The sequence below is a fragment of the Anabas testudineus genome, chromosome 16 (genome assembly GCF_900324465.2).
Source record: "Anabas testudineus chromosome 16, fAnaTes1.2, whole genome shotgun sequence".
Lineage (NCBI taxonomy): Eukaryota > Metazoa > Chordata > Actinopteri > Anabantiformes > Anabantidae > Anabas > Anabas testudineus.
In genome coordinates, this window is record NC_046625.1 from 15,364,651 (window position 1) to 15,391,907 (window position 27,257).

The following is a 27,257-nucleotide window of genomic DNA, read 5'->3' on the forward strand; positions in this document are numbered from 1 at the left end:
TCTCTCTCATTGTTGTTCTTTTTTTGTAATGTTGGAGTGGTCTCCAATTATTCAAACATCACTTTTCACTTGACATTACTGATTGTCGGAGCCAGTTGTATCTGATTGTAAACTCAGAGGCTGTGATTTACATGGCTTTCCTTTCTTTGATGTAGTCAGATAAAAAGTGAGTCAGTTAACAGGCTGACTAAGTTCATGTTTTCTCCTACACATTACAGTGCACACCTCATATCGTTATACTTCAGAAAGACTAAAAGTACTGGGCATAAAGATATTTGACCCTATTGTGAAAAGCAGACAATTTATCTACTGAGAACCACAGAAAGACAACTCTGCATTTGAACCATTGGTGGAGTTACTTTTTACAAAATGTTAAAGGTTCTAATTGCTTTCAGTATCTTTTTTGTGTTTCTGTTAACTTCTTTACTCCCATCGATCCGTCCTGTGTTCTTGCTGTGTTGTTGTATATCTACATCTCTCACGCTCATCTTCTTATTTTATTACTCAGTCTAAACTATTAATGCTTTGGCCTTGTGCCAAACAATATGGTGGCAAAAAAACAGCAAGCTGTTTTGAATTGTCCATTTGGCTCTAACACACAGGGTCATTATTGTTTCATTGATTGAAGTCCATGTTTGTTGATGTCATTAGGGCTTCACATACTTTTTCCCAAGCATGTTAATGATATTTTCAATATAAACAAACGGACAAATTTTATGTTAAATTCTGACAAAATCAAAAGGTTAATGGATTTTTTCTTCTCACTGTACATTTGAATAACTTTGATCTGTGTTGATTGTGCATTTGTCCCCACAATCATTTAACCAAAGCCACTCATAATCCTCCACAGTCTTTGTGGTAAACAAAGAAAAGTTTGAGTCTCTTTTACTTTGAATTTGACTTTGAGAGTAAAACAAAATATCCCAACCAACTGAGTTTTTTTTCCTTCCTCTTTCAAGCAGCTTATTCAAAGAAAACCTCCAAAAGATCAGAGCATTTTTCTTTAGCCCTGTTAAATCACTCCCTGCAATGATTGTCTTGAAGGCAACAAAACAAAATCTGTTCCTACAAGGTCCTACAAAAGACTGGGTGTGTGTCAGTTGAGTTGTGTGTGTGTGTGTGTGTGTGTGTGTGTGTGTGTGTGTGTGTGTGTGTGTGTGTGTGTGTGTGTGTAATAATTTGCCAGGTTTTATATCAAATTCCACCATTCTTCTGTTTGTGTATGTGAGAATGAGTGTATGACTTGGATGGATAATGACTCAAAGGGATAGATAAGAAATAAGGAATGAATGGGTCAGAGTAAGAGAGGGTGATGCCTGATTGTACTATGAGTGGGAAAGTGAAATTCATGCATCGGTGTGGCAGCCTGGAAGCCACTGCTTAGCATAGGAATGGGAGCCACAGTTCACACATAGCTGTGTGTTGGTCAGACACTGGTTAAGATGTAAGTTTTACATCAATAGTACATGATATGGTTGTTTCAGATTCGTGGTTGGGGCAGTTTATCTTGTTATGTAAGGATCTATCTTTAATCCAACTGTTTGGATAACACTTTACTTTAAGGGCCCTTCTTTTACAATCAAGCATTTTATATATATATATATAACAGAATAATAATGATGCCCCTATTCAGTACAGTATTTGGCAGCAATCACGGCATATGAAGACCCACTTTACATTACTATAACAGCATTTTTTCTACACTGGCCCCCAAAAAAGTCTAAGAAACTCTAATATTTTGTTAGACCGCTTTTAGCTTTGATTACAGCAAACATTCACCGTGGCATTGTTTCAATAAGGTTCTGCAATGTCACAACATTTATTCCTGTCCAGAGATGCATTTATTTTTCACCAAGATTTTGTATTGATGATGAGAGAGTCTTTTCCAGCACATCCCAAAGATTGTCAATGGGGTTAAGGTCTGGACTCTGCGGTGGCCAAACCATGTGTGAAAACGATATGTCATAGTCCCTAAACCACTCTTGTACAATTTGAGCCTGATGAATCCTGGCATTGTCTTCTGAACAGATTAACATCTTTTCCATGACTCTTAACTATTTGTTAAGTTAAATCCAGGTGGTGAATTTTTCTTTGGACAAGCAGTGTAATATCATTGATTATCTGTTTATCCATTAGCTTATATTTCTTATAAATAATACATTTTTATAACATTATGAAAGTTTATAAATAGGAGTATGGCTGATCACCATTGTTCATGCGGTGATTAGTGTCACACTGTAAACCATGGCTGTTACATCATCAACATTTTTTATATTATGTTTTATTCTAATACTATAAACTTGGGCGCAGTTGCATTGGCCACAATTGCATTGAAAGACACAGAGAATTCAATGTGATTTTTCTGTAAATTAGCCACCACCATCATTTTTTAACTTTGGTTTATTTCCTTTTAATTGAGGAAAGACATGTTAAAATTAATCCATGAAACAGTTAAACTGCTTTTCAAGTCTGGTTAGAAGCAGTTTAGTTGCACAGTAAAAAGACCGCCAGTGGAGTGAGATAGTTTGACTGGATGGTATTTGAGTGATTTTCTCTTTTATTTGTGATGCAGATGAACATGTTGATTACAATTCAAAGCCACAGTTCTCCTATTATTCTTGTTATGATGAGGATTAATTATCAATTAAACTCATGATCCCACAAATCAGCTGTGGATCTGCTGTGTATCATGGGATGTTATTCTCTGGATGGCGTAGCAAATATGTACACATCTCGCTGTGCAAAGCTGTGGGCACACAGTCCATGATTATTTGGTGTTGTGTTTTTCAGTAGATTAACTAAGATGAAAAACTAAGACGGATATGCAAAGGAAGGCAAGGACTCACACAAGCAGAAACCAACATACTCTGTAGTGTATGTTGTAAACACAAACCAATCCATTCAAATTCAGATCATAGTCACAATGCCATATAAGAACCTCAAAAGGGTAAGATGGATTATTTCACTCAGAGCTAAATGACTCAGACTGAGCCTCCTGTACCCAATTTTGAAAGAGGCGCTGCTCAACATCTTTGCTATAGAACTAAATTTAAGAATGTATAATGATCTGTGTGGGAAATATTTGTGCTACTGTGTTAGTACAACTATAAAAAAGTGCTTTTAAATGTCAGATAGATGTGTGTTACTGTGGAAATTGTTTTTTTAATCTGCTCAAAGCAGAGAAATGTGTATCCAGAAGAGCAAACAAAAGGCCCAAATCAAACGTTCACCATTCAGTAATACTGTTCAAAGGATATTTTCTGCACCCTTTCTTTCTGAAAATTGCTCTGTTTGCAGGATGCAGTGATTTATTTGGTCTCTTTTTAAGTTACATAGCACGCCTTTGCAGGTGTTGAAACACACATGCACAATAAAATCGGTAAAAAAAAAAAAAAAGTAGAGAAGGATGAGAGGCAGTTAAAGTGGAAGGAAGAGGGGTATGAACAACAAAGAGAACGCCCTGAGATAGGGAAGAGGGATGGAAACAAATGGATAAGGGGGGAAAGGGGGAAGAAAAGAGCACAGAATATGGGTGTCTGTAAAAATGGAAACACCCTGAGCAATATGTCAGAGGCATGACTTCTAAGGCTCTGGCATATTGCTAAGGAAATGATCAGTCAGCACAGTTTTTACTGTGCAGGGCTCATCACTGACAGAGTTAAAATGCAAATACTGCCCATTGAGCCCAGAGGACACTCAACGTTTTTCAGCATATTCATCTGCAGTATGTGTTTATGCTCTGTGGCATTGTTTCTTAATTTGCTGGCTTGTGTCTGAACTTTCTGTGTTACTTTCTTACATGCGATGTACATAGCGCACTCTTTTCAGCTGATGTTACAGTGCGTCCTGGATGACGCAATTGTAATTAAATACCGCAAAAACACAATCTATATTACTTTACTGTATGTATTTTCAGGAGTTGCATTAATTCTCACTAATAGAAAATACACCATTCACAACATTAAATCAAATGAGTGTGGATCCAACCATGACAGTTAAATATTTATTGCATTTTATAAAGCGGCGTGTCAAGATACTCGTCCATGGGCAACAAAAAATATCTGCTTGTAGGTACTTCGTTTTCTTCTGGATACTTTTATTCATGTCTGTAGTCCTTTCAACAGAGTTCATGCCTGTATTCCTTTCAACAAAGTTCTCATTCTATTTTCTTCTTTTTACCCTTTAAGTCAACAACATTCTTCAATAAAAAATGTAGTTTCTGTCATTATGTCCCATACTAAATTTTCTGACTGGGAGGCCTTGTTGTAGTATTTGTTTTTCTGATGTCCTGAATAGACTGTTTTCTGTAAGCATTTGAATTGTATCCTGTCTAGCCTTGTATTTTTTTTTCTTCTTTTTATTCAGTTTTGTTTCTTTTTGTGTGTGTGAGTGTGTGTGTGTGTGTGTGTGTGTGTGTGTGTGTGTGTGTGTGTGTGTGTGTGTGTGTGTGTGTGTGTGGACCTGAGTTGAATAGTGCTCACTACTATCCTCTCCGCTAAAGCGCTAAAACTGAAGTGGAAGTGGCTCTGGAACCTTGAGATTGTAATTAAATGGTGAACTTCACTAACACAAAACATAAAAAAAAAACACACACGCACATGAAAGAGCAAAACTTTGATTGAATTGGGATCTTTGTGAATAGAAGCATACTGTAGAATCAATACAGCTTGTTTGTGTGAATTAAAACTAAAGAAAATACAGAGTTGGTATACACAACCTATGTAACATAAACTGTAAACCTACAGCAAGTGCTTGCATCTGTACATTAGCTATTGTGAAATATCTACTGTACAATACACATAAGTAAAGGTAGGTCAGCAGACAGAATTGATGTATCTGATTCACTGTGCAATGAAAGACACAAAAATAATGTGGTGGTTGAACTGAGTTGAAGAAATAACTCTCGTTCTCTAGCTGTGTAAGACCGTAGGAGAAGTGGTGCAAGTGATTTAACCCATGAATATTTTAGGTGAGCTAGGGAATGTAAATGCGTCATATTATATTGAGAAATTATACTTCTTTATTAGGTAAAAAATGTATGCTGGTGTTATTGTGGATGGTATAAAGTGTCACACCTTCATTTTAGTCTAAGAATGGTTCCTATAGTAATCCCGTTGTTTTACTTAGGTTAATGTCAATATACTGTTGAAGACATGTGTGGACTTATATGACAATAAGCGCAGATAAAAACATTTTTGCACTAATGCTGCAGGACAAGGTGATTAAGGTTTCAAGAATATTATATTTGTTGTTTAATAACCGTCACAAGAGCAAATACAATTTTTATAACTGTTTTTTCTTTCTCTCCCGATCTCCATGTAGGTAGGAGAGAGGCAAAATGTGTTGGTGACAGAGGAGTCATTTGATGCCCAATACTATGTGGCTCACAACAAGTTCTATGAACAGGTAAGATGTCAACATTTGCATCTGCTCTTACAGTATTTGTTTAAACTACTGTGAACTCAAATTACAATAGAACATTACACTGGTATCATACACACATTTACAACTGATAATATAATGAGAAGTGCAGACCCCAAAACACTGTTCTATCTAGTAATATGTCATTTTAATTTTCGTATATGAAACCTGTAGCTTTAAGTGTACTTCCGTTGTTTTAGCAAGGTTTGTCAAACTAATAAAAAATCATCATAATCCTTCATTTGGTGATCACATTTTTGCTGATGTTTCCCTAACTGGCTAGTGTGGATATCAAGAAGTATCAGATGTGTTTGTTGAGACGCGTGCACTAGATAAATCCTACAAAATTGTTTATTTGGCCTGCACACTCTGTCCACCATCAAAAACACACAGCGAAAAAAAGCTGTAAATGAATCTGCGTTTGATGAACATTTTTTTTTTCTTATGTGAAATGAATCCAACTCTTCCTCGTTTTCACACTTAGTAAATCAGATCAGAAGCTTTGCTTTGCATGTCACATGAGTACGCACAGCAGGTGTCAGAAGCTTAAGCTTGTATTGACTAAAGTAGGTTAGCTGTAATATCACACATACGCACAAATACACACACACCCTGTGGTGGTCATGAGAGCATTTGGCGCCTGATAGAGGCAGTACTTTTTGCCTTTTTTTACTGTAGCAACATTAAGGTCAGCCCTAAAGACATGAACATTCCATCTTACTCACACACAGCTGTTCACACACACACACACACACACACACACACACACACACACACACACACACACACACACACACACATCCATCTAGCTTCAAAAACCCTGTCTCAACCTGTGAAAATTCACTTTTAAACATCTTCAAATAAATCAATTTCCTCCTGCTTTAACCATCATCGGAAACATGTTTGAAGTTATGCTTTTTATTAGCAGGGAGGGCAGGGGATGGTAATAATTTTTCCTCCCTTCCACTTTTCCCTCCTCTTCTCTCCTTTTTACCTCCTTCTGCAGGTTATAAACTTAAGTTACCAGTGTCACTAGGTTCATGTGTGGTGTTCGAGTGCATGCTCCTTCATAGATATGTGCATTTGTGCCTACACAGAACCTGTATAACATGTGTCGTCGGGCTGCACTCGAGAGGAGACCATTCTTGACATTTTTGGCATGATCTTAAATTACACTCTGACGTAAAAAAGGACAAGAAAACACTATGTGCCTATATGTTACTCAATGTACCTCACAGACCTTCAACGGATGATGCTCTTAATGCATGACAGATGCCTGACTCACTTATTGACTTAATATTTATTTTAAGAACCCCAGTCAATATTTCCCACTTCCCATTACCTCTTCAAATACAATACACTCAGCGAGCAGTTTGACACTAGTAAACTGTTTTAACAAAACAATCCTTCAATAAATCCTTTAACTGTGTGATCATTTTGCAAGGTGCTGTTTGTGTTGTCGAACTCTAATGCATTTATACAGAAAGGTGTTTATATTATTTAGCTTTCCATCATTGTTATAAAGGGGGTTGATACAATAACAGAAACACCTGTCAGTATAATGGAATACAATTCTGAAACACACCAGGCAAAATGGCCATACAGTTGAATCAGTACCTCTCTAATTTAGTTTAAACAAAACTGGGCATCGTCACTATGGCAGGATTTATTACAGCGCTATTGTATTAAATTATCTTAGTCTTAATTATGTGTATGTTATACTCCTAATGCTATGTGTGGTCATTTAAGAACTCAGTATTTATTTTTGTTACCTGTATTGTGCCAATGGAGGGATGGCTTCGTAGCTGTGTAGCCTCCACGCTCTGATGCAGTTCTGCTACAATTGTGTCCAAGACAATCACCAGCAAAAGATTCCAGTGGAAACCAACACAGATTTAGTTTACTATACCAACAAGAAGAAATTTAACCCAAAATGCAGGAAAAGCTGCATCTCATGGTTATTTATGTCTTAACTTTTCTAACCAGTATAGAAAAAGAATGACTTTTAAAAGTCATATTAGTGCCATTATTTGTGTGTTATTTGTACCCAGTGGTGGGTATGTCAGAAAACAACAGTCACTCTCTCAACACAACATTCAACATAACACTTCCCTACAACTACAGGTTTGCCGCCAGAGCCCAGCTTATGCTAACTACTTTAAATCTGTATCTTGCACCATCAAGGGTCAGGAAAGTGAAATGCGTAGTGGGAGGGAAGACAAGGACAGAAGGAGGTGGAGAAGGGGAGGCTGTAGGGCAGTAGGGAATAAGGTAGAGAGAGGTGTGAATGTGAACAAATGGCCTAGTTTCCCTTTTACACCATCAGATGGATATCTATCCTGATGGCTGTAATAGGCACCCTACCCACCTGTGTGTGTGTGTGTGTGTGTGTGTGTATGTGTGTGTCTGTTGGTAGCTGAGCGAGGAAGTAGGAGGGTGGCAGGTGGAGCGGGTGGGGGTTCCAGTGAAATCAGACAAGCTCTTTCATCATTTAATCACCCTGTAATGGGCCTGGAATGACCCTCACCTACACACAGACACCTACCTCCCCCACAGCCCTGCTGTGACTCCCAGCCCGGTTACTTATACACACAGACACACAGACAGTGGCCAGAGTGTTGAGCAGCAGATGTGTTGATTAGGCAGGTGTGGCACTGGCTGTGTGTCGGGCTAGCCTGTTCTCCTTCTCCTATCATATTCCACCAGCTGGATGAAGACTGACAGATTAATACAGAGCCAGGGGTACTGCTGCCATCAGCGCTGTAACACTCCCTCCACCATATCACATGCTGTTCTATGCCCAGTCAGAAGCTCAACCCTGCAGAGTCTTGTAATGGTTAGACCAGATGATCTGAGTCAGCATGCAGCCGGCTGAAGTGCACTTGGGCAAGACGTAGACTCCCCCATGTCCAAGGTTGAGGCTCTGCTGCTGATCACATGCTCTCATCTGCCTTGGAAAGAAGCAAGCAGAAAGATGTTTTTGAACAGGGATCAACAAGTTCACATTTTTGTTGTTGTTAAAATGACATTACTGCACATTTCTAAAATGTGTTATTTAATCATTTGTGGATAGAGCAGTGTCAGATAGTTTGCTTAGTCTGGTTCACGCCTGTGTTCTTAGCTTTGTTTTTTTTGTGTTTTTTCACTTTAATTTCATTCAGCCATTTCTGTTTACTTGGGTAATATACTAAATTGTGGGATGTTTAGTTAGAACACCCACATTTTAGTGATTCATTCTGTGATTATAGTTTACACAAGCTCTTATGAGTTCAGTTTTAAATCCCAGCAATAATGACCACACCAGTCTTTTTTTAGTGTTTACCAGAGAAACTCAATCTGAAAACAAGATTTAAAGAAAATGAGTGGATCAGTACTCTAACTGTGCAGCATACATCATCATTGTCATCTTTGTGGTTAGTTTGAAAATTGTTTGAAAGGAAAAGCATTTGCATATGATCTTTATTTACAGGGGTAAGTCATTAAGAACAAATTCCATTTCACACTAAGCCGTAATTATAACTCTTTGTTTTCTCTTCCTTCCTGCTGTGATCAACTGAGATTTATAGTTGCCATGGTGAAATAATAAGACAAACCAGCAAATCCCACTGGTTTATCTCACATCTGTTGCCTTAGTTTTTGACCTTGAGGGTTTCCATAAATGGAACTGAAAACACTCAGCCCTATTTTTTCTTATAAGCAGACATGGGCTAGCTCAATAGCAACGAGTGGGGGCATTGGGGAAAACAGTTTTGAGCAGCAGTTAATTGAAAGTGAAACTGAAAGATGATGAAAAACATGCAGTTAGTTATTCTGGTGGACGGTTATATGAACCTTTATAGATGCAGAGCAGGAAGCTGCAGGATTTATCTCACCTGTGGTTACTAAAAGTGCAGAGACTAAATGGCACGTTAACTTTTCTCTGTACCTCATAAATCTCACAAATTTAGCTCAGTAATGTTATAGAATCCACTATACTAGAAGAGTCTCATACGACTTATTTTATATTTTCACTAAAAGTCCTTTTTTTCTTTCTTTTTTTTTAAAATAGGATTTTCATAACGTGCAGTATTGGTTATGCTATTCCCACTTCTCGTTTGCAGGTGCTAGTACCTAAGAGGTCTGAGTTCAAAGGAAAGATGATCGAGGTGGACATCTACGAGGCAGGAAAACACTTCCTGAAAGGCCGTCCAGCAGAAGACAGTAAGCCGTTCACTCCCTCCATTGCTGCACCACTTGAGAAAGGAGCAGTGTCTGGCCTGATGCAGGTAATCTCACACAGACACACACACTTGAAAGTCTGCATATGGGTACATCTAAATATATAGATATTCCTGATTCTTTTATAGAGCATTATAAGGTTTTACAGTAAGTGCAGTCAGAATCTGATATGTATCTGCATAAATGAACTATGATCAATAAACAACAGTGTATGAACTTTAGTATGCAGTAATTGGAATTATTACTATCGCTTGAATTCATATTTTTATTTTGTATTGAATCAGAAAATACTGAACAGTTTTTGGACAGAAAATGTGGTACTTTCAGAAATACTGTAGGTACGTGTTGTAAAGAATTATCTGTTTAGCTGCTCTCTTCAGTAAATGGGATTTAGAGGGCAGGTTAGCGCAGTTAGATTAGGTATCATTGGAGTTCTTCACTACTGGTTGGTTGTTACTCTTACACTCCTGTCCTAAGACCAACAATGTGTTAGTTAATCAGTTAGCATTGGTGTAGCTCGGATCAAAAAATGTTTTGTTGAATTTCATACAAATTTCAGTTTCTCACACCTAAAATATTTACTTACTTTATCTTGATATCCTTAATAAAGATGTTAATGCACGCTATATTTAGCAAAATCTGTTGCCTACGCAGTGTGTGCGCATGTGTGCGTATGTGTAAATGGTTACTTGTTGTGGTTTTTCAAACAATGAGTGGACGTATCCTACATCTGTCTAGCTCTCACTGTTTGTTCTCGCCTTATCAAAACTATAAAAGTTGTGTTTACAACAGGCTGTTCACGTGTTGTGCAGTCAGCAAATGAATAGGGCACATTTGTGTGTGCGTGTGTTCACATTTTTAATCCATGCTCGTTTCTGCAGTTTGTAAAACAGCACCAGTATATCATGCATGAGATAAGTAATTTAAGATAAGCTGTGACTGGTTCAACTGTTCCCGGTCTTCCTTCCCACCCTAGACACACACACACACACACACACACACACACACACAAACACCATGTTAATGTATCTGTTTCACTGCATGTTATTTTTCACTCTGACTAGCTCGAGCTTATAGCTCAGGACATGGAGCCACAGAGCAGAATATGATACAGTTTCTAATTTCACACTCCATCAGCCTTTACTGCCAGACAGAGAGGGAGGAGAACCAAAGAACAGACAGAGACATGAGAGAGAGAGAGAGGGCACTGATGAAGATGAAGGCCTGCAGAGAGAGACAGGAGAGAGAGATGGATGGTGGAGAATGAGATAAAAAGTAAGAAAGAGAAAGGTTTCACAGCAAGCCAATCGACTTGTCACTCAGCAGTGAAAAGTTTAGAAGTGGGGACTAGACCTTGTAAAACTAGTTGCTTCATAAAGTCTGCACATGCTTGCATTAGTTTCACCTGACATACTTGCCCCTGACATTCACACTCAGTTCAGCATTCTTCAACATACAACACACCCAGGCCTTAATTTATTTCCAGCGTGGACTGATGTATTGACTTGAGCACTGTCTTGCACATAGATTCATAGACACACGTGACATTCTTCGTGCAGTCATTTTATTACCTAAAGGGTAAAAATAACAGCTGAATAGAAAAGATTAGACTGATTGTGTTTTAGACCCTGCGTGAACACACCTGGTAGGAGGTTTCTGGGGGTGTATAAAACTTACTGTGGCTATTTGTGTATATGGGTGGTCATTGATGAGCTATGTGGAGACTACAGTAAAAGAGAGTCATAGCAACAGCAACATGAGTGGAAATACTAATTTAAAACAGATAATGAAACCAGCATTCAATGTCTAAGGTACTGTATGGTTTAAAACCTGCGAGCATTAGATGGAGTAATTAACAAATGGAGGTGGGGCAGTGGAATAAGAAACAGTTTTATGGTGACAGATTGAGGTTGACTGGCATGCTGGTGATTAGCATCCTATTATATTAAATAATCTCTAGTGATGCTGCTTATGATCCTATGGTCCATAGTCCTTATGACCTGCATTGTTGGTTTATAGGAGAGTGGCAGCACAGTGCTTAATAGATAAGTGACCTAATGGCTTGGAAACACAGCTGTATCTGCAGGCTACACATACAGCTCTCTGGTTAATGTGCTGTGTGTGTCCAGTATCTGGAATCACTATTATTATTTTAAATGGGGTCAGAAGGGGACTGATTGAACATATATATGCATACATGTGTGTTCACTACAATCTGACACCTGCATACAAATGTACTACACACATATCTAATGTAATGCGCACACACCACTAGTGGCTGGCCTATACATATTTTAAGACCAAGATCTTTTTTCTGTGATTCTCTGCATGAGCCGACCACACGCTGAGCTGAGCGTGTGTGTCTATGTAAGGCAGAGAGAGAGAGAGAGGGAAAGAGAGAGATGAATGAGTGATTAGGAAAAGGCAGATAGACACTCACCCCAGTGTCTTGCAGCAGGGTCTCTAATTACAGGCTTTTTTGGCAGAGAGAGAGATAAAACAGAAGAATAAGGTGCCAGGAGGATGATGTGAATGGTAGCTGGGAAGCTGATAGAGGGACAGAGTTTGAGCTTTTTTGTTTCATCTATGATGCAGAGGAGTGCTGCAGGGGAAAGTGAGAAAAGGCAAGAGTGGTACATAAGTGTCTGATTGGATAGGTAGAGGAACCCACTAAGGTCTATAATGTCCATTTGTCAAAAGAGGAACAAAATGAGACATCTTCCATTTCAGAGATGAAAAGAGAGAGATGATTGCACACCAGCCAGCATCCATACTGATGTGTGTGGGAATGAAGCAATGTGGTCGAATGGACAGATGAATGAATTCAGAGGACCTGAAAGTGGACAGATAGAAATGGATGTGAAACATAATGATTTAGATGCGCACCTCTGATGGATGAGCAGATAAATAGGTACATGGATGTGTGAGAGGAATTTGCTGTTATTGACATGGATGACATCCTGTCTTTTGTTCTCTCTCTCTCTCTCTCTCTGCCTTTGTCTCTCTGTGAAAAACATAATAAGCTTTTAGTTTCAGCTCTGTTTACACGGATAAGACCCAGCTCCTGATGATTTAATATAGTATTATTATTGATGATGATGATGTTGTTTTTAGCAAATTTTAGACAAAATAGGTGTTTAGTGTCATTGTTTAGTCTTTTAAAAGGGCCACTTGTGTATGGGACTTGTTTTAAAACTAAGTGTGCTGTAGGATCATCTGAACTTAAACAGCTCTGCTCAGCAAAGGTCACAACCCTGACGTGTGTCGTGAGCGATTTTGAAATAAGTTAAAGGTTTTATGGCAAAAAAACAATGCACAAAATAATAATGATAATGACATACTTTGTCAAAAATGGGTGTAAACGTCTTGTGAATATTTATTTTCGTAGATGCTGTTATTGATACAGTCAAACAGAGTTTGAAAGTGTAGAAAGAAATCTCCCTCTCTCTATTTCTGCCTCTATCCGTCCATCTGTCAGCCCCTCATTCACAGAAACAGCACTTTCTGCAGAAGGGGAAGGACAGTAATGAGTCTTTTAGTGGGACACAATAGCAGTGAAAGCACTCAACAGCATGGTGAAGGAAAGAAAAAAGTATCTTCGCCAGTCCTCATCCTCAGATGAAATTAAATGATAAATGAGGAGGGGTGTCTGTGAGAGAGGCCATAAAAGTAGCACGAATGAAAGCAAGAGAGCGAGGAAGACGGAGAGATCAGGAGACAGAAACGCAGCTTGAGTGCCATCCAATAATCAGCTCTTTTCATAGCATACTTTCTCAAGGAGACCAAGAGAATGGGAGAAAGAGAAGAAAACGACTCTGCTCCTTCCACAAGACGGCACACTGACAGTTCGTATGAAAGGCACAATAGAAAAAGGAGAGAGCTGAGAGAGGAGGAGGTGAGGGAGGAGTACGAGTCCTGAACAATGTCCCTATGTGACCACAAATTGACAGAGTGGCAAAAAATGGAGTTGAATGGACACATCTTTACATTTGCCTGCTTTTCTGTTTCCTTTCCTCTAAGACTGGTATTCTTTATTTTCCCACTGTGTCATTCTTTTTTTATATGTTTCACTTTTTATTAGTTTTCAGTTTGTGCCCAGATTTGTCTTTTCTCTCACTTTCTTACTCTTCTTCTGTCCTCCCAATTCAGTTTCGATGCTTTTTATCATCCTTTCATTGTGTGTGTTTTACTTCTTTGATGTGGCCGAATGACACCAGCGTAATATAAGAGCAGACATTGTGTGAATGTAATGCATTTATAGTTGTGTTTATATATCCTAGTACAGGCTGAGTGGGTGGTATTGCTAGTGCTTTGCATCATAATGCTTACAGTACACAAACGCTAACATACACCACAGGTTTATTGGTAAAACAAAGCTTACACACACACACGTACCCGATGCACAATCCCCCCTGGTGTGCCTGGCAGACTCCTAGTAGCCTCAGGCTATATCAGACACTGGCTCTACACACAATCATCATGTAGACAAAACACACACACACACACGCCCAACACAAACATAGACACACATAAACAGGTATAAGGCTCAGACAACATCTGTATTTCACCCCAAAACAATTGAACCTCTCTGTGTTAACACGCCACCGTTATGGATTGTTGCTTTGATGTTGCGTTATGCGCACATGTTGTTGTCAGTATTGTCAGAAACAGAATAAGAATAAAAAGAAATCAAAGGTTGGGCTGTCTTTGCTGGTTGGGATATAGTTAATCCTCTCAAAATCTATTTTTAAACATTTTTATTTAAAATGTCAAAAGGTTTTGCTTGGCCTTTGCTTGACTTTGTTTACTCTGGTAGCAAATAATTTGTTTTGCCTTCAGAACGGCAGGCGCAGCTATTTTAAGCATTTCATTTAGCATGTCAAATTGTATTACATGGCCTGTGCTTTGTGTATACTTGAAGAACCAAAATCACAGTAACAAAGGAATAAATGCTAAGCCGTCAAATTATTAGTCACATCTATTTTCACCATTCTTACCTAACATGTCAAAGGGAATTACACAACCTCATTCTGTTTTGCTTATTTAAAATGTTAGAGGGTTTTAAAGGGCCTTTTGCTCTGAATGCTGGTTTTGAACCACAGATGGAAGATGTAAATAACAAAGCACTTAGCTAACAACTGTTAGGGAGCAAAAATATGTCTAGTTATTGAGTAATCTTTCTTAAGGACATATTTTCTTCTTCCATGTTATGGTAATAGTCTTTTCCCAGTATGGACCTTGTAAACAAACTCCTCTGAGCAGATTTCTTCCACAAATGAGTCACCCATGGCTTGTGTTTTATTTTGAATTCTACCATCCTCTCAAGATCAACATGTTGTCTCGTCCAAGTATGTCTCAGCACGTACGTCTTGTTATTGGATGGGATTTTGATCCAGATACAAAAGACATAAAAACAGGAAAACTGAAAACACAGTGAGTTACAGATGAGTTTGTCTTGTGCTGTTTGGGAAAAAGCACATGGAGACATTTTCTGAACATAAAAAAAATAAAAAGTGAAATTAGGTGACAACAGATACATGTCAGCTTGGCTTACCTATTATTATGTGCCTGCTCTGAATGAGGTCCACAACTCTTCGACAGGCTTATGCTGCCTCTGTACATGAATACTTTAACTGTAACAGTTTGTACCAGCCTTTAATCTTGCTAATGGGATCCACAACAATTGACCACAGGGACGGCTGTCTTTACTCAGTTAAACTTGATTCAGTGTTTGGATCACGATGAGAAAGGTAATCTGCCTTCTTTAATCCTATGCTCAGGAAAACATCTTGCTAGTTCGTCATCACAGAAACATTACCTGCAATGAATCCCAGGACACAGAAAGTGGTAAAGTTTTAAAGCTACTTTAATGTAATGGTGTAGTGTAGAACAAATTAAATATAAAACATGTTCTTAACAGTCACCTCAGCATTCTTTACTTCGAAGCGAAGATACAACACATAGTGTTACCAGGACACACCTATTCTATGTATGTAGAGTAATTAGTACTATATATTGCAGCGTCATATTGGAAGTTTGACTCGTGTATCCCTGTGTGTGCTACACACATTTCTCTATTCAGTCTCACACTGACCTTTTTCATTCCCCAAGTGTTGTTGTATAATATGTGTATGTGTATTTGTGTATGTGTGTGTGCACATCTCTATGTAATGTCCACCTCTGTACCTTTTGTAGTGCCTGAAAGCATGTGCTGTGCTGCCTGTCCGCAGTAGTACCTGTCACGTGTTTGCCTTATACAGTACATACCCACCTACCACCTCACCGTACACACATGTAGGATTCTCCTGTCTAGAGTTACTGTAACTGTAAACCTGCAGCAAGTGTGTGGATACCATTGATGCATCGTTGTGTGTGTCATAATGTGTATAAAGGATACTTGGCGATGACTTCACTCAGTGTTATAGATAAATAGAGCATGTGGGGGGAAATTAGAGATGATAAACCTTTTTTTTAAGCTGAAGTGATGTATAGTGATGGACCCTGATATGTACACAAATGTCTGAACATACTTGCTCATGTATACGTCAGCCTGTGTGCATACACATGAGACAGAGAAGCAAGTTGTGTCAAATCTCAACTTGACAGTGAGTTTAGAGTGTGAGATTGTGTAGCTTTGGGTGTCTGTAAAGTGACAACAGGTCACAGTACCGTACGTGAGGCATTTGTCTTTGTGGGTTTTACAGATGACAGATGAGACAAAAGACAGGAAGAGAATGTGACTCGTGTTCTTCCCTCAGCCTCTGTTCCTCTTTTCCAACAAACGCACGACTTAAAGTTTTAACAAAGACATTCATTTATAGTAGAAATGTTAATTGCAATCACTCTTTTTAATTACTCTCTTATCCTTTTGTCCAGTTGTAAATATAGCTGCAGCTCGCTGGTGTTGTCACCAGTGCTTTGTCAAACCACGCGTGACTAAGGAGCCTGTTACACTATCTGTGCATACACACAGTAGTCTAGAGTGACAGTGACAGCTGGTGAGGATCATGTGAGAAATGTGACCACTGCATATTGTGCTTTCCTGCTCTCATAATGCGAGTGTCACAATGTGAACCGTTGTTTGAATACGTTAGTGGGAAGAAAGGATGCATTTGTGGAGTATGGAGCAAGAGGTTTTATGAGAAAGACATTGGGAGTGTTGAGGAAAAGTTTCTAGCTGTGCTAGCCAGTCTGTACCCCTGGTGTAGTGTTAGATAATTTTCCGGAGGATTATTTTGCTCCCTTCCACTGCTGTGAGCAGAGAGAGACATTATCCACCACACACTTACAGACACACACTTACTCACAAATGTCTCACAGACATGCACAAAGTCAGCATGCTAGCTAGCAGGTGGTGAACTCTCACTGAAAGCCACATCTCTCATCTTCCCCCGCCTCTTTCTTCACCTTCCTCCCTTCCTCATTTCTTCTCAGTTTTTCACTTCTGTCCTCTCTGCCCCTCTGCTCCTGTCTCTCCCACTGTGCTGACATGCACCTTCTGGCACTTGAATTTTCACTTGTCCTCCCTACTAGTAATAGATTTTAGACCATCCTATTGAGTCTCTCTCTCTCTTGGCACTGTGTTGTTAAAGGACAGCTGTAGATATATGGATAAACAGACAGACTTACTTACTTTACTAATGTATATCTATATATGCTAAGATGTCAAGAAGAGAAAGATAATCATTTTGGTGGCTTTTAGTCTGTCTCTCTTTTGACCTGATAATCAAGTGAGCAGGAATATACATTTGGGCTACTGAGTGAATTAGATTTAGTCTTTTTTGTGAAGTATTCATTTCAGCTTTCATGCAACCCGTCTTATTAATTCATTCACTCATTCAAGTCTATAAAAAGTTATGAATGAATAACCAACATCCATCAGCTTTTCTCACTCCCAGTTCATTCATCCTTTAATGAACATGAACCAGTATTTCAAACCTTCTTAAAGCCTTTCACCAAAGTGTTGCAAAAATGACACCAATTGTTTTTCAAGCATCAAAACAGCATATCGGTTTCACCATTAGGGAGTCCGGGGATGATCCTAACATTAGGCAAATGTGCATGTGTCAGACGAACCTCTGTTACTCATTCCACTTCACCTATTGTCAGAAGTTACTGTAAGTGACTTATAGTTGTGTCACGTAGGCGTTGTCGGTCATAATATCTATCCTCCATTGTGTGCAGTAACAGTGGAAAGCATTCAGTGACAACAGTGAGGAGATGAGTGGGTGGCGAGGTAGCTTTCACAACCATCAGAGAGAACAAGGGTGCGGGAGTAACATGGATAGAGATGCAGAGGACAGACGCTGTGCAGCTGCTCGTACACACAACCACATGCATGCAGCACATGTAGGCGTGCACTGACTGTCAGTTACACACAAATCCTTACTACATATACAGGTGGGTGTTAGTACTGCACAAAATTTGTCATTCTTTTACTGGATCGAGTATAAATTCTTACTCATTACTTTGCTACTCATAGTGAAAGTTTATCGCAACAAATAATGTAGCAAACATGTAAAGCGAGATATTGGTAAATGGTTGAGTTTTCCAAGCAATCTCCCTGGGAAGAGAGAAGGTTCTTGAGTGGGAGTGTGACAGTGAAGGAGGGGGCAGAAAGAGGAGGAGATCACCTATGGCAAATATCAAAGCCAAACCTCTGTTCCCTAGTGAACCTTATTAAAGGTTATTCTAGAGCGCTGCTGATCATTCGCTCAATATTGTCCTGCATGATCTACCTTTTGTGGTGATAAAACATTTTATGAACTGTCATGAAGGATGAGACATATCGAACCTACCTCAAGGTCATTCAGATTGATGTGCAGTCCACCCAGAGCTGTTGACAAGTGTCAGTTCTCTCGTTCAATTTGTTTAATGCGCAAATTAAAAGGACCACGTCATGTGGTGGATTATTTATTTAATTAGCGATCAATTTGATGCGTTTGAAATCTCACCTCATGTCTCAACTGTTGGACAATAAAATCAAACCAAATAAATGTGTAATCAAAAAGAAGGATGATCAATGAGGGAGAGTGGCGGCCAGGGAGGCAAAGCGGTGATTATCAGTGTTCAGCATCTAGCAACTAAATTACAAACTCCATTTCCAGAAAGCCGCTCTCAAGCATCAAACTCTGAAATTGTTTATATTTACAAAATAAGTAAGTCTGTGAGTGGAAATATTTCTCTTTTGTCACAAGTTAAAGTGGATTGACAAATCACAGACTTGAGTTTTTTTATAGCATGTTAGAAAAAGTCCTGAACTATTCCTGAAATGTGGTTTGTATTATCCACAATCAACAAGCAAAAAAAAAAAATCTCATTTTTTAACGGAGCATCGTGAAGCACCAGCATGTGCGTATGTGCAGTGTTTCAATTTCCATGTTTTAATGTGAAGAGCAAAACAGTGAACTTCACGATCAACAACGTTTTTACAGGTGGAGTTGTACTTAATTATTAATAATAATAATTAAATAAACAAATAAATAGCAAAGCAGCAATGACATGATGTAGTGCAACAGTTCTCTACGGTCTCGCTGTGCTAACACTGTATGTTCACACTTATCTTTTGCTTTCTCCCAGCTTCCCCAGACTACTACACAGTGCACCTTCTCAACATTAGCTTGATTCAGTAAACAGCACTCTGTAATAATTGGATCAGTGTAAAACTGCATTAACTGCTTCACAGGGAGATAATTGCATCCTAATTGAAATGCACTCATTTGCATTAGAAAATGGTTAGTTTTATTAATGCTTCCCTTCACAAAATATTGAGATGAAATGTGATTTTTATTATTATTATGTCAGTAGTGAGTAGTTTCCACAGTTGTTGTAGAGGGAAACAGATAGAGAAGAGAAGAGCGGGGAATGGTGGGTATGACTGTGTCCTGTATTCTCCTAATATCAAGTGATCAGAAGAGATGTGCAGTATTTCTAATGTACTTAATGATCAACAGCAATGATCCATTAATGGCTGTAATGCACTCCTTCACATGAAATGGCTATTTTATGAAGATCCACTGGCTGAGTAAATTATGACCTGGCATGATCTATGTGAAAGATCAAACTCCACATATTTAATTGATTCAAAAATAATAAAAATAATAATAATGTCTTCATAGTTCTCAGTGTTGCTCGTTCTCATCTTTCACTGTCACATGCCTTCACTAGTGGATGTCTTTTTAATGGTCCAACACATTAAGACTAACTGAATTCTCTGATTACAGATTTAAGCTGCATTGGATCAGTGGACACCAGGCTGTCAAGCCTCACTCTTTGATTTGTGGCCAGAGCCAGTTGAATTGTTCTAAATACGATTTCCTAATTATGAATAATGGACACAACCTATGCTCTGATCTGCAGGGATTTCTGTGTGCACTTGTGTGTGGGGGGTGGAGCAGCACATCCTTTGTAGGTGTGTCTTTATACATCTGAGGGACATGAGATGTTTTTAGTGGATGGTTTGGCAGGCCACATCAGTCCAGTGCAGACACATTGCAAGATTCATCCAGTAAATGCTAATGCGTCAGAAAAGTTTTGTTTTTATAATAAAGCAATAAATCAGCCTGAAGTGATTTTTTTTTTTTTTTTTTCCGTGTTTCTCTACACAGGGACAGATTTCCGATGACGTCCAAGCTGCTTCTCTGTCGTCTTCACCTGATCTGTGGATCGGCTCCTACAGTCTGGACAGGGAAGTACTCAAGAAGCTGGGGATGGGGCTCGTGCTGGCAGCAGCTATTTTGGCCTTCGTCGTGGAGAAGCTGTATTGATGCAGTAATGGTGGCCTGAAAGAGGACTGTGAAGATAGGAGAGGACATTACCATCAGAGGACCTTCGAACACACAGCTCTCCTGTAGCTTACTCTGTTTGCTCTGTTTGAAATTGAAACCAACCCAAAGATAAAATCAGAGGAAGTCTGTCGAGGGTTAGTTATTTTGTTCTGTGAGATTTGGCTTTTAGTCCCGTTAGATTTTTACTTTTTAATTCAAAGACATAGTTTATCACTTCATTGTCATTGATGCCAGTGTCTCCTTCTGTCTGTGAACTAGGCGTACTCCCACTGGTAATGACAGGTCCTCGCAGACTTGCTATATTTGAAATAGAATCGATTTCAGCTGAAGATTCAGTTTCACATTTTGGTTTCATTATGAGATTTGAACTTTTACCGCCTGTGGGGTTTCAGTAAAATTCTACGCCTGTACTTTTCTTAATTGTTAACTGATGACTACAGGCTGGAAAATAAGTGTTGTTGGTTCACAGATAAAGTAAGGACTACTCAACTAATAGATAGACATTCTGGAGATTCTGATCATCTGAACCAAAGTGTGATCAAACGTTCAGTTACTTTCTTTCAGGGATTGTTATTGAGTCATTTTAGGTCTTTGTGACTTACAAAACATATTTTAATGTACTGAGCATCCAGGTTTCCAAACATTGTGTGCTACAGAGTTACTATCCTCACTTTGACTGATTTACAGTACTGTATGTGTTCTTTGGAAATGAGCAGGATTTGTGTGATACTTAGTTACGCTTATTTCATTTTAAAGTATTTATGTTGGAACAAGTGACATGGGCGGTCTATTTTCAGAGCTACATATTGAAGGCTTTAATTTAGTTTTAACATACGATTGGTTTGTCTCAGACATGTAAGATGAATGTAATTCATTTGTAATGTGCATCATATCCCACCTGACTACTAATAAACTAAGTGGTAATTGGACAGGTGGGCAACACTGACTGCTGGGATTGGTGTCCATTATTGACCCATCAATTTGTCCTACAGAATCCTACACACCCAGTGTGATTTGTTTCATTTGTGTGTGCTCGCTTGCACTGCTGCCAACTTCCAGGGTTGTTTGATGTGGTCTCACTTCCCTGTAGCTGTGTCTAGCTGATATCCACCTCTGAGATTTCTGCTGCCACCCCAACAGAATAGCGGTGAATGGAATTTCATTTATGGAGCCAACAGCACAGAAACAGTTCCCCAATTACATCCCAGTTACTCTGGATAATCCATAGAGGAGGGTGCCATCTGTTTTCATATGCACTATGACTTCAGGAGAAATATTCCTGTGCAAACCAAGATTGGAAAATTGGTGGATTACAAATTCAAGTAAATATTTTGTACTGGGGTGGATAGATAAGTCGGTGTGTGGCAGAGTATAACTAAAACTGTTTGCATTTCCATACATCACCAGAGGTCATTGAGAATTCTTCAAATTAAAGTGAAGTGACCCTGTAGGACTAATGTGCTGATATGTGGACTACATGTGATGTATGTGTAGTCTGAGTCATCCAAAACCTGTTTAATAAAGAACAAAACCTACTTGCTACTAGTAAAATGACCCACTTATTAATTGCTGTTATGTTTTTACTATCGAATGAGTCGTATAGAAAAGATGTGGAGGGGTCTGTATCACTCAGTCGCTGCCACACATACTTTGCCTTTGTTTCTCTACAACAGAGCTACAACAGTCCCAACATGTTCTGAAATCTCAGACAGTTAATAATTCATGCTCCAATTTATGTGTCACACTGGCACATGTGTCTCTGTCAGTGCGTCTTGCATTTGTTTCTGTGTGTGTACACATGCCTTGCATATATTCCCAGTCGCAACTGTGTCTTCCAGCTTGTTTATGAGCTTGTTTCTGTGTCAGGTGTGTGTGTGTGTGTGGGTGTGCACAGCCTGATGCGGTGTCTTTTGGTTCCTTCAGTGCTTAATTTAGCTGAAAACCAGCATGTGTGGTTGGACACCACTTTCTCATTCAAAAATCCCTCTTATTAGATATACCGCTGTTAGCCTGCACACACACACACACACACACACATGCGCACACACTAGATTTGTATTATCCAACTAAATGATGCATGTCACACACAGACACAAGCATGTACCCTGTTGTTTTTTTTTGTTTTTTCCTACCTCGCTCATGCATGTCATACATATACACAGTCACAGCGTACTGCAACTTTGTAGGATGGGCAAATGATGCACGTCAAGCAAACTTACACACAAACTCGGGCACTAAGGCTTTATATTACCCGATCAAATGATGCATGTCTTACACATAGACGCACGCACACTCGCTTTGAATTATGTGATCAAATGATGCGTGTAGCTCTGAAGCTTGTTACATCCATCCAGCAGTGCCCTATATTATTCCGCAGCCATCCATACTGTGTGACAGTTCTTTTGATGCTTTGTAAGCACATTTCCTCCCTGTGTATGTCACTTACATTGCATTGTTCTCCAATGAAATATGGATGCAGCGACACCCTTTATGTTGAGGAGATCATCACTTACCATGAAATATTGAGGCGGGAACCATAGAAAGGAGATCATTATTCACTTTGCATCATTCACTTCAGTTGTTTCTAATAAAAGCGAGGGTTTCTGAATTTTTGTCTTACTCGCAGCTGTTGTCAATTTGTCTTCGACACAGTGATGTTCTTTTGATGTGAAACTGACTTTGGAGACGAGACAAATGCAAGGGAGGTCGAACATTGGCACAGCTTCGTCATATGTTCTGTGATTTCTTTATTTGAAATTTCAATTGTTTTGGCATGTTTGTATGTATGTATGCTGTTTTCTAAGAGAGTGAGATGTCACATTACTGTGGATCTGTGCTTAAACCACCAGTGGTTAAAAACTACGAAATATCCAAAAGCGTCGAAATGTAGCTTCTCCTTTATCTTTTGTGTTCAGCTGAAGTTTAGGGAAACTAAAGGCACATTCACTGATATACAATGAATTGATGCCAGTATGAGTTTAGCTGGAGGATCTTGGATAGAGGCTGACAGAGCTTCTCATTAGGCACCACCTCATGATGTGACCTTTTCATTTCCACCTAATGAAGTAAATTCTTCACCATCTTTCACCAGCGTTCACCATCTTCACATTTCATGTTCATACTGCTGCTGTTTTTCAATACCATTGAAAAATATAACATAACATACACATTAAGGTGGGATCCTGTTTTAAAAAAAAGAAACTTAATGCAGGGAAATCTAGACAGATGTCTTTTCTTCAGGCTTCAGCTAACGGTGTAATTTATTTTTTTTCTTTCGGTGAAGCAATCAGTGAAAAATGGAGAGAAAAACCTGGAATAATTACAATATTGATGTTTGTCAGGTTAAGTCCAATTTAGCTCAGTCAATTTGCCACGCTGTCATTCAGCTTCAAAACTGCTTCATTAAAATTTGTCTTCTTTTTTTTTTCCCTCCCTGTGTCATTTAGCTCAAAATTTCACCGACATCCATCTACTGTACACGTCAGTCAAAGCTGCAGCTGCTTCTTATGAGATTACAGTGACAATCATGTTGAAGATGCAATTAAAATATTTGCAGGATCAAAGCAATCGCAATTGTTTAGCACTGATGTGAATTGACATGGGATACAGTCAGTGACAGTCGCTGACATAAAATATGATAATACTGTGCCCTGTGTGCATGTGGCTGGAGCCCAGGGGCAGATAGCAGGGCCATAAACTGTTATACAAAGACTAATGAACGTGTGCATATATATTTTGTGTGTACAGCATAAATACTGTTGCCCAACTTTTCTCTGCAGGGGAACATTTGGTAAATGTCTGTCATGTTTAGCTCAGTGTTCCTCATGCTGTGTTTTTTCTTACTGTTCTGACAGTAGAAACATTTATTTGACAGTACTATGAAGTACTACACAGAACTATGAACTACAGAGTATTCGAATTATCAAATGAGTGAAACAAAGACCTCTAATTCCCTGCAACTCCTAACTGCAACTGCTGCATGCAAATGGAAACCCACATGAGTGTGACCAATTAATTTTTGCAATTTTGATGACCAACATGCTTTGTTGCTTTTTTTTTTTCGTCTGCACCTCCCACCATTTTTTTGTTCCCTCCCCCCCCATCTCACCCTGCGTTTCCATTTCTATAGGCTGCGGCCTGCTCACTGTGTGCTAAGCACCTCAGCGCCTTCTGGAACAGAGGAGAAAATGACTTGGCAAGCATATCCGTTCCTAATCATATGGCTGTGTGTGCGTGTGTGCGTGAGTCCTCATGCCAGCTTCATCCTAGCATTTAGTTCGGTGGCCCTTGTGCCTGCATTCAGTGATTGCTGTGTTTTTTTTATCTACACACACAAACACAGACGCACATACACCCCGTTGTCGCTGCAAAGCAAACTGGGAATTCACGGCCTGCTGTGTGAGGGAGAGATTGGCTCTGCTGAGTGTCTTGGTTTCTTGCCAGTTCTGTTTTAGTGTGCATGTCTTTGTGCGCTTGTGGTTTTTGTGTGTTTGATGGGCTTATACATCTTTGACTTTGAGCAGTTAAGGGTGTTTGTGTGCACCAGTGGGACGGGGGACCAAAGTCAATATTTTAGCTCTACACAGCATTGTTCTTGAAAGCTCTTTAATAAGCACATAGGGACATAGCAAGGCTGCTGTGTTACTTGGTGTTAAAAGCTCTTATTAGTCTGAAGACAGTTTTAAAGACATTACTATGTGTTTCGCTTTGAAAAAATATATACTTGCTTTGATGACTCTCGACGCCTCATTTGTCTAAGTTGTGTATTGTTGACATAACAGAGGGAAAATGAAATCATTCATATTATGGGTCTTAAAAAATAGGATGCTTCGGCTTAATCCTTTTTTCTTTTTTGTGACGACATGTTTCACTGTGAAATCGTCTAGATAACAGTCTGTCGAACTTGACTGGAAAAAAGTTTCCTGGAGAGTTTCTTGAGCTCCAGTATTTATTGAACTGTTCGAGCTGCTTCAGCTGATTCTCTCTCAGACATCCGCTGTACAACAGTGGGCAGGTACATTTAAGAGGGGTCAAAAGAAAAAGGGACTTTGGGAAAACTTTGGTCATTATCACAGTGTATTTAGGTTTTAGCCTAATGAACCGTGTGAGCTGCTCTGTCTCTGCATTACATCAATTTAAACACGCTATATGAGAAACAGTAAGAAGTCACCTGGAGGTCTCGGAGCTGTTTGCTTCGTGCTAATGTTTGATTAGAGCACTTCAGACGGCAGCTATGAAACTTTTAATGATGTTGTCATGGTAATAACTGTACATTGCCCGAGACTCCCGAGGGTTGGTTTGTTGCCACGGTGAAGCAACCCTTCACAAACATTGCTCGTTTACATAACTTCATTGGTGATGTTTAACGGTAACCTACTCACATGTTACAGCAAAGCACAGCTGTGTCCAGATCACTGTAAAACTCTCTCCGTTATCGACTGCACATCCCTTCTATTCATCTTTTGTCTTCTTTTTTTAATACTTACAGGCGCAGTTTCTCCATTCTCTTGCTTGATAGTTGACAGTCTGTTACACGCCCTCTGTCCCTGTGATATGTCATAAACTCTTTAGGAAACTAAGAAATCAATATAAAGTTGTGTCATCGGATGTTTGATGAAGTTATGAAAGCACGTGCACACACGTTCAGGTTAAAGACAAACCTGTAAATGATGGTGGAACTAATCTATTGGGTGCTAATTAGAAATGAGTGATCAGGAAGGAAGAACAGGAGATGCATAAGTGAGAGAAAGGGGAATTATTATGTGAGAAAGAGCTATAAAAGACACAAAGAGTCATCAGGATGGAGACTGCTGGCAGTTTCCAGACTGAATGAGCTTTTGAGTCCAGTCCAATGAAAAACATAGTGTGACAGTAGAACTTATTTGATGAGTGGGTTCAACTTCCAATGAATGCAGTATTGTCCCCTTAAGACTGACTTCAAGTCCAAACTGTATGAATTGTATATAAGTGTATACTGTATCCTCTTAAAGACCTTTACATTGGGCTGTTCTTCTCAGAGAGCTAGTTTACACTCACTGGCCACTGAGAGGCAGTTCTAATGTTTTAGCCCTCTCATTCACTTTAAATAGGTTTCGGCCGTGTTTAATATCTGAGTTAAAGAGAGAACTGTGGAGCACTTACTGTGAATTTCCCTCAGAGCGATCGCTCATGCTGCCAGACCATAAATGAAATTACATTGTGAACGGGCTTTACCACACTACGTGTACAGCCAATCCTCAACACATCCGATGATCTTAACGTTCCCTCCATGTATCCCCTCGGCTTCACAGACGTTTTTACTGTACGTCCCCCAGCTGAACATCGACTGAGGCATCTGTAACTTTTTGATGGAAATGCGATTTGTTGCATAACAGCTCCTTGGCAGCGACCCAGCCCGTCAACCGTCATCTTCTGCACTTTTCTCTCACTCATCTCTTTTTCACTCATCACTTCATCCATCATTTATTGTTAGCCCTCTCCGCTATGCTCTAAGAAAGGAGCGAACTATCAGTCCTGCGTGTTAGTGACTCTCGAGATTAATAAACTGCTGTAATCTGAAATGTCCCACATAATCAGGCAGAATATCATGTTGTTGTATGTTAGTGTGATTATTGTAGAGCAGCCTGGTTTCATTTGTACATGATTTAGAGTAAGGTAAAAACAGTGGATGATGGGTGGGACATATGTCAAATCTGTGGCTGCAGATCCATCAGCCTGGGTCCTGCTGCCTTCAGATGGCTGCAGGGATTCATTGAACAGAAGGAGAAATGTGGACACAAGATCTGTTATTTATTTTCCATGTTGAACTTTGACGTCAGTTTTAATGTTGAA

General features: G+C 39.2%; 1 protein-coding gene across 1 annotated transcript in view; it reads left to right on the forward strand.

Annotated features, from left to right (window-relative positions):
• The window catches only part of cdkal1 (CDK5 regulatory subunit associated protein 1-like 1), a 189,391-nt gene extending 166,357 nt beyond the window's left edge, over positions 1-23,034 (forward strand). Inside the window, exons 13-15 of the mRNA XM_026371931.1 lie at positions 5,323-5,406; positions 9,522-9,686; positions 20,247-23,034. Coding sequence (XP_026227716.1) covers positions 5,323-5,406; positions 9,522-9,686; positions 20,247-20,405 — 408 coding nt within the window. The 3' untranslated portion in view covers positions 20,406-23,034. The remainder of the gene's footprint in view (positions 1-5,322; positions 5,407-9,521; positions 9,687-20,246) is intronic.
• Positions 23,035-27,257: the final 4,223 nt, after the last annotated feature.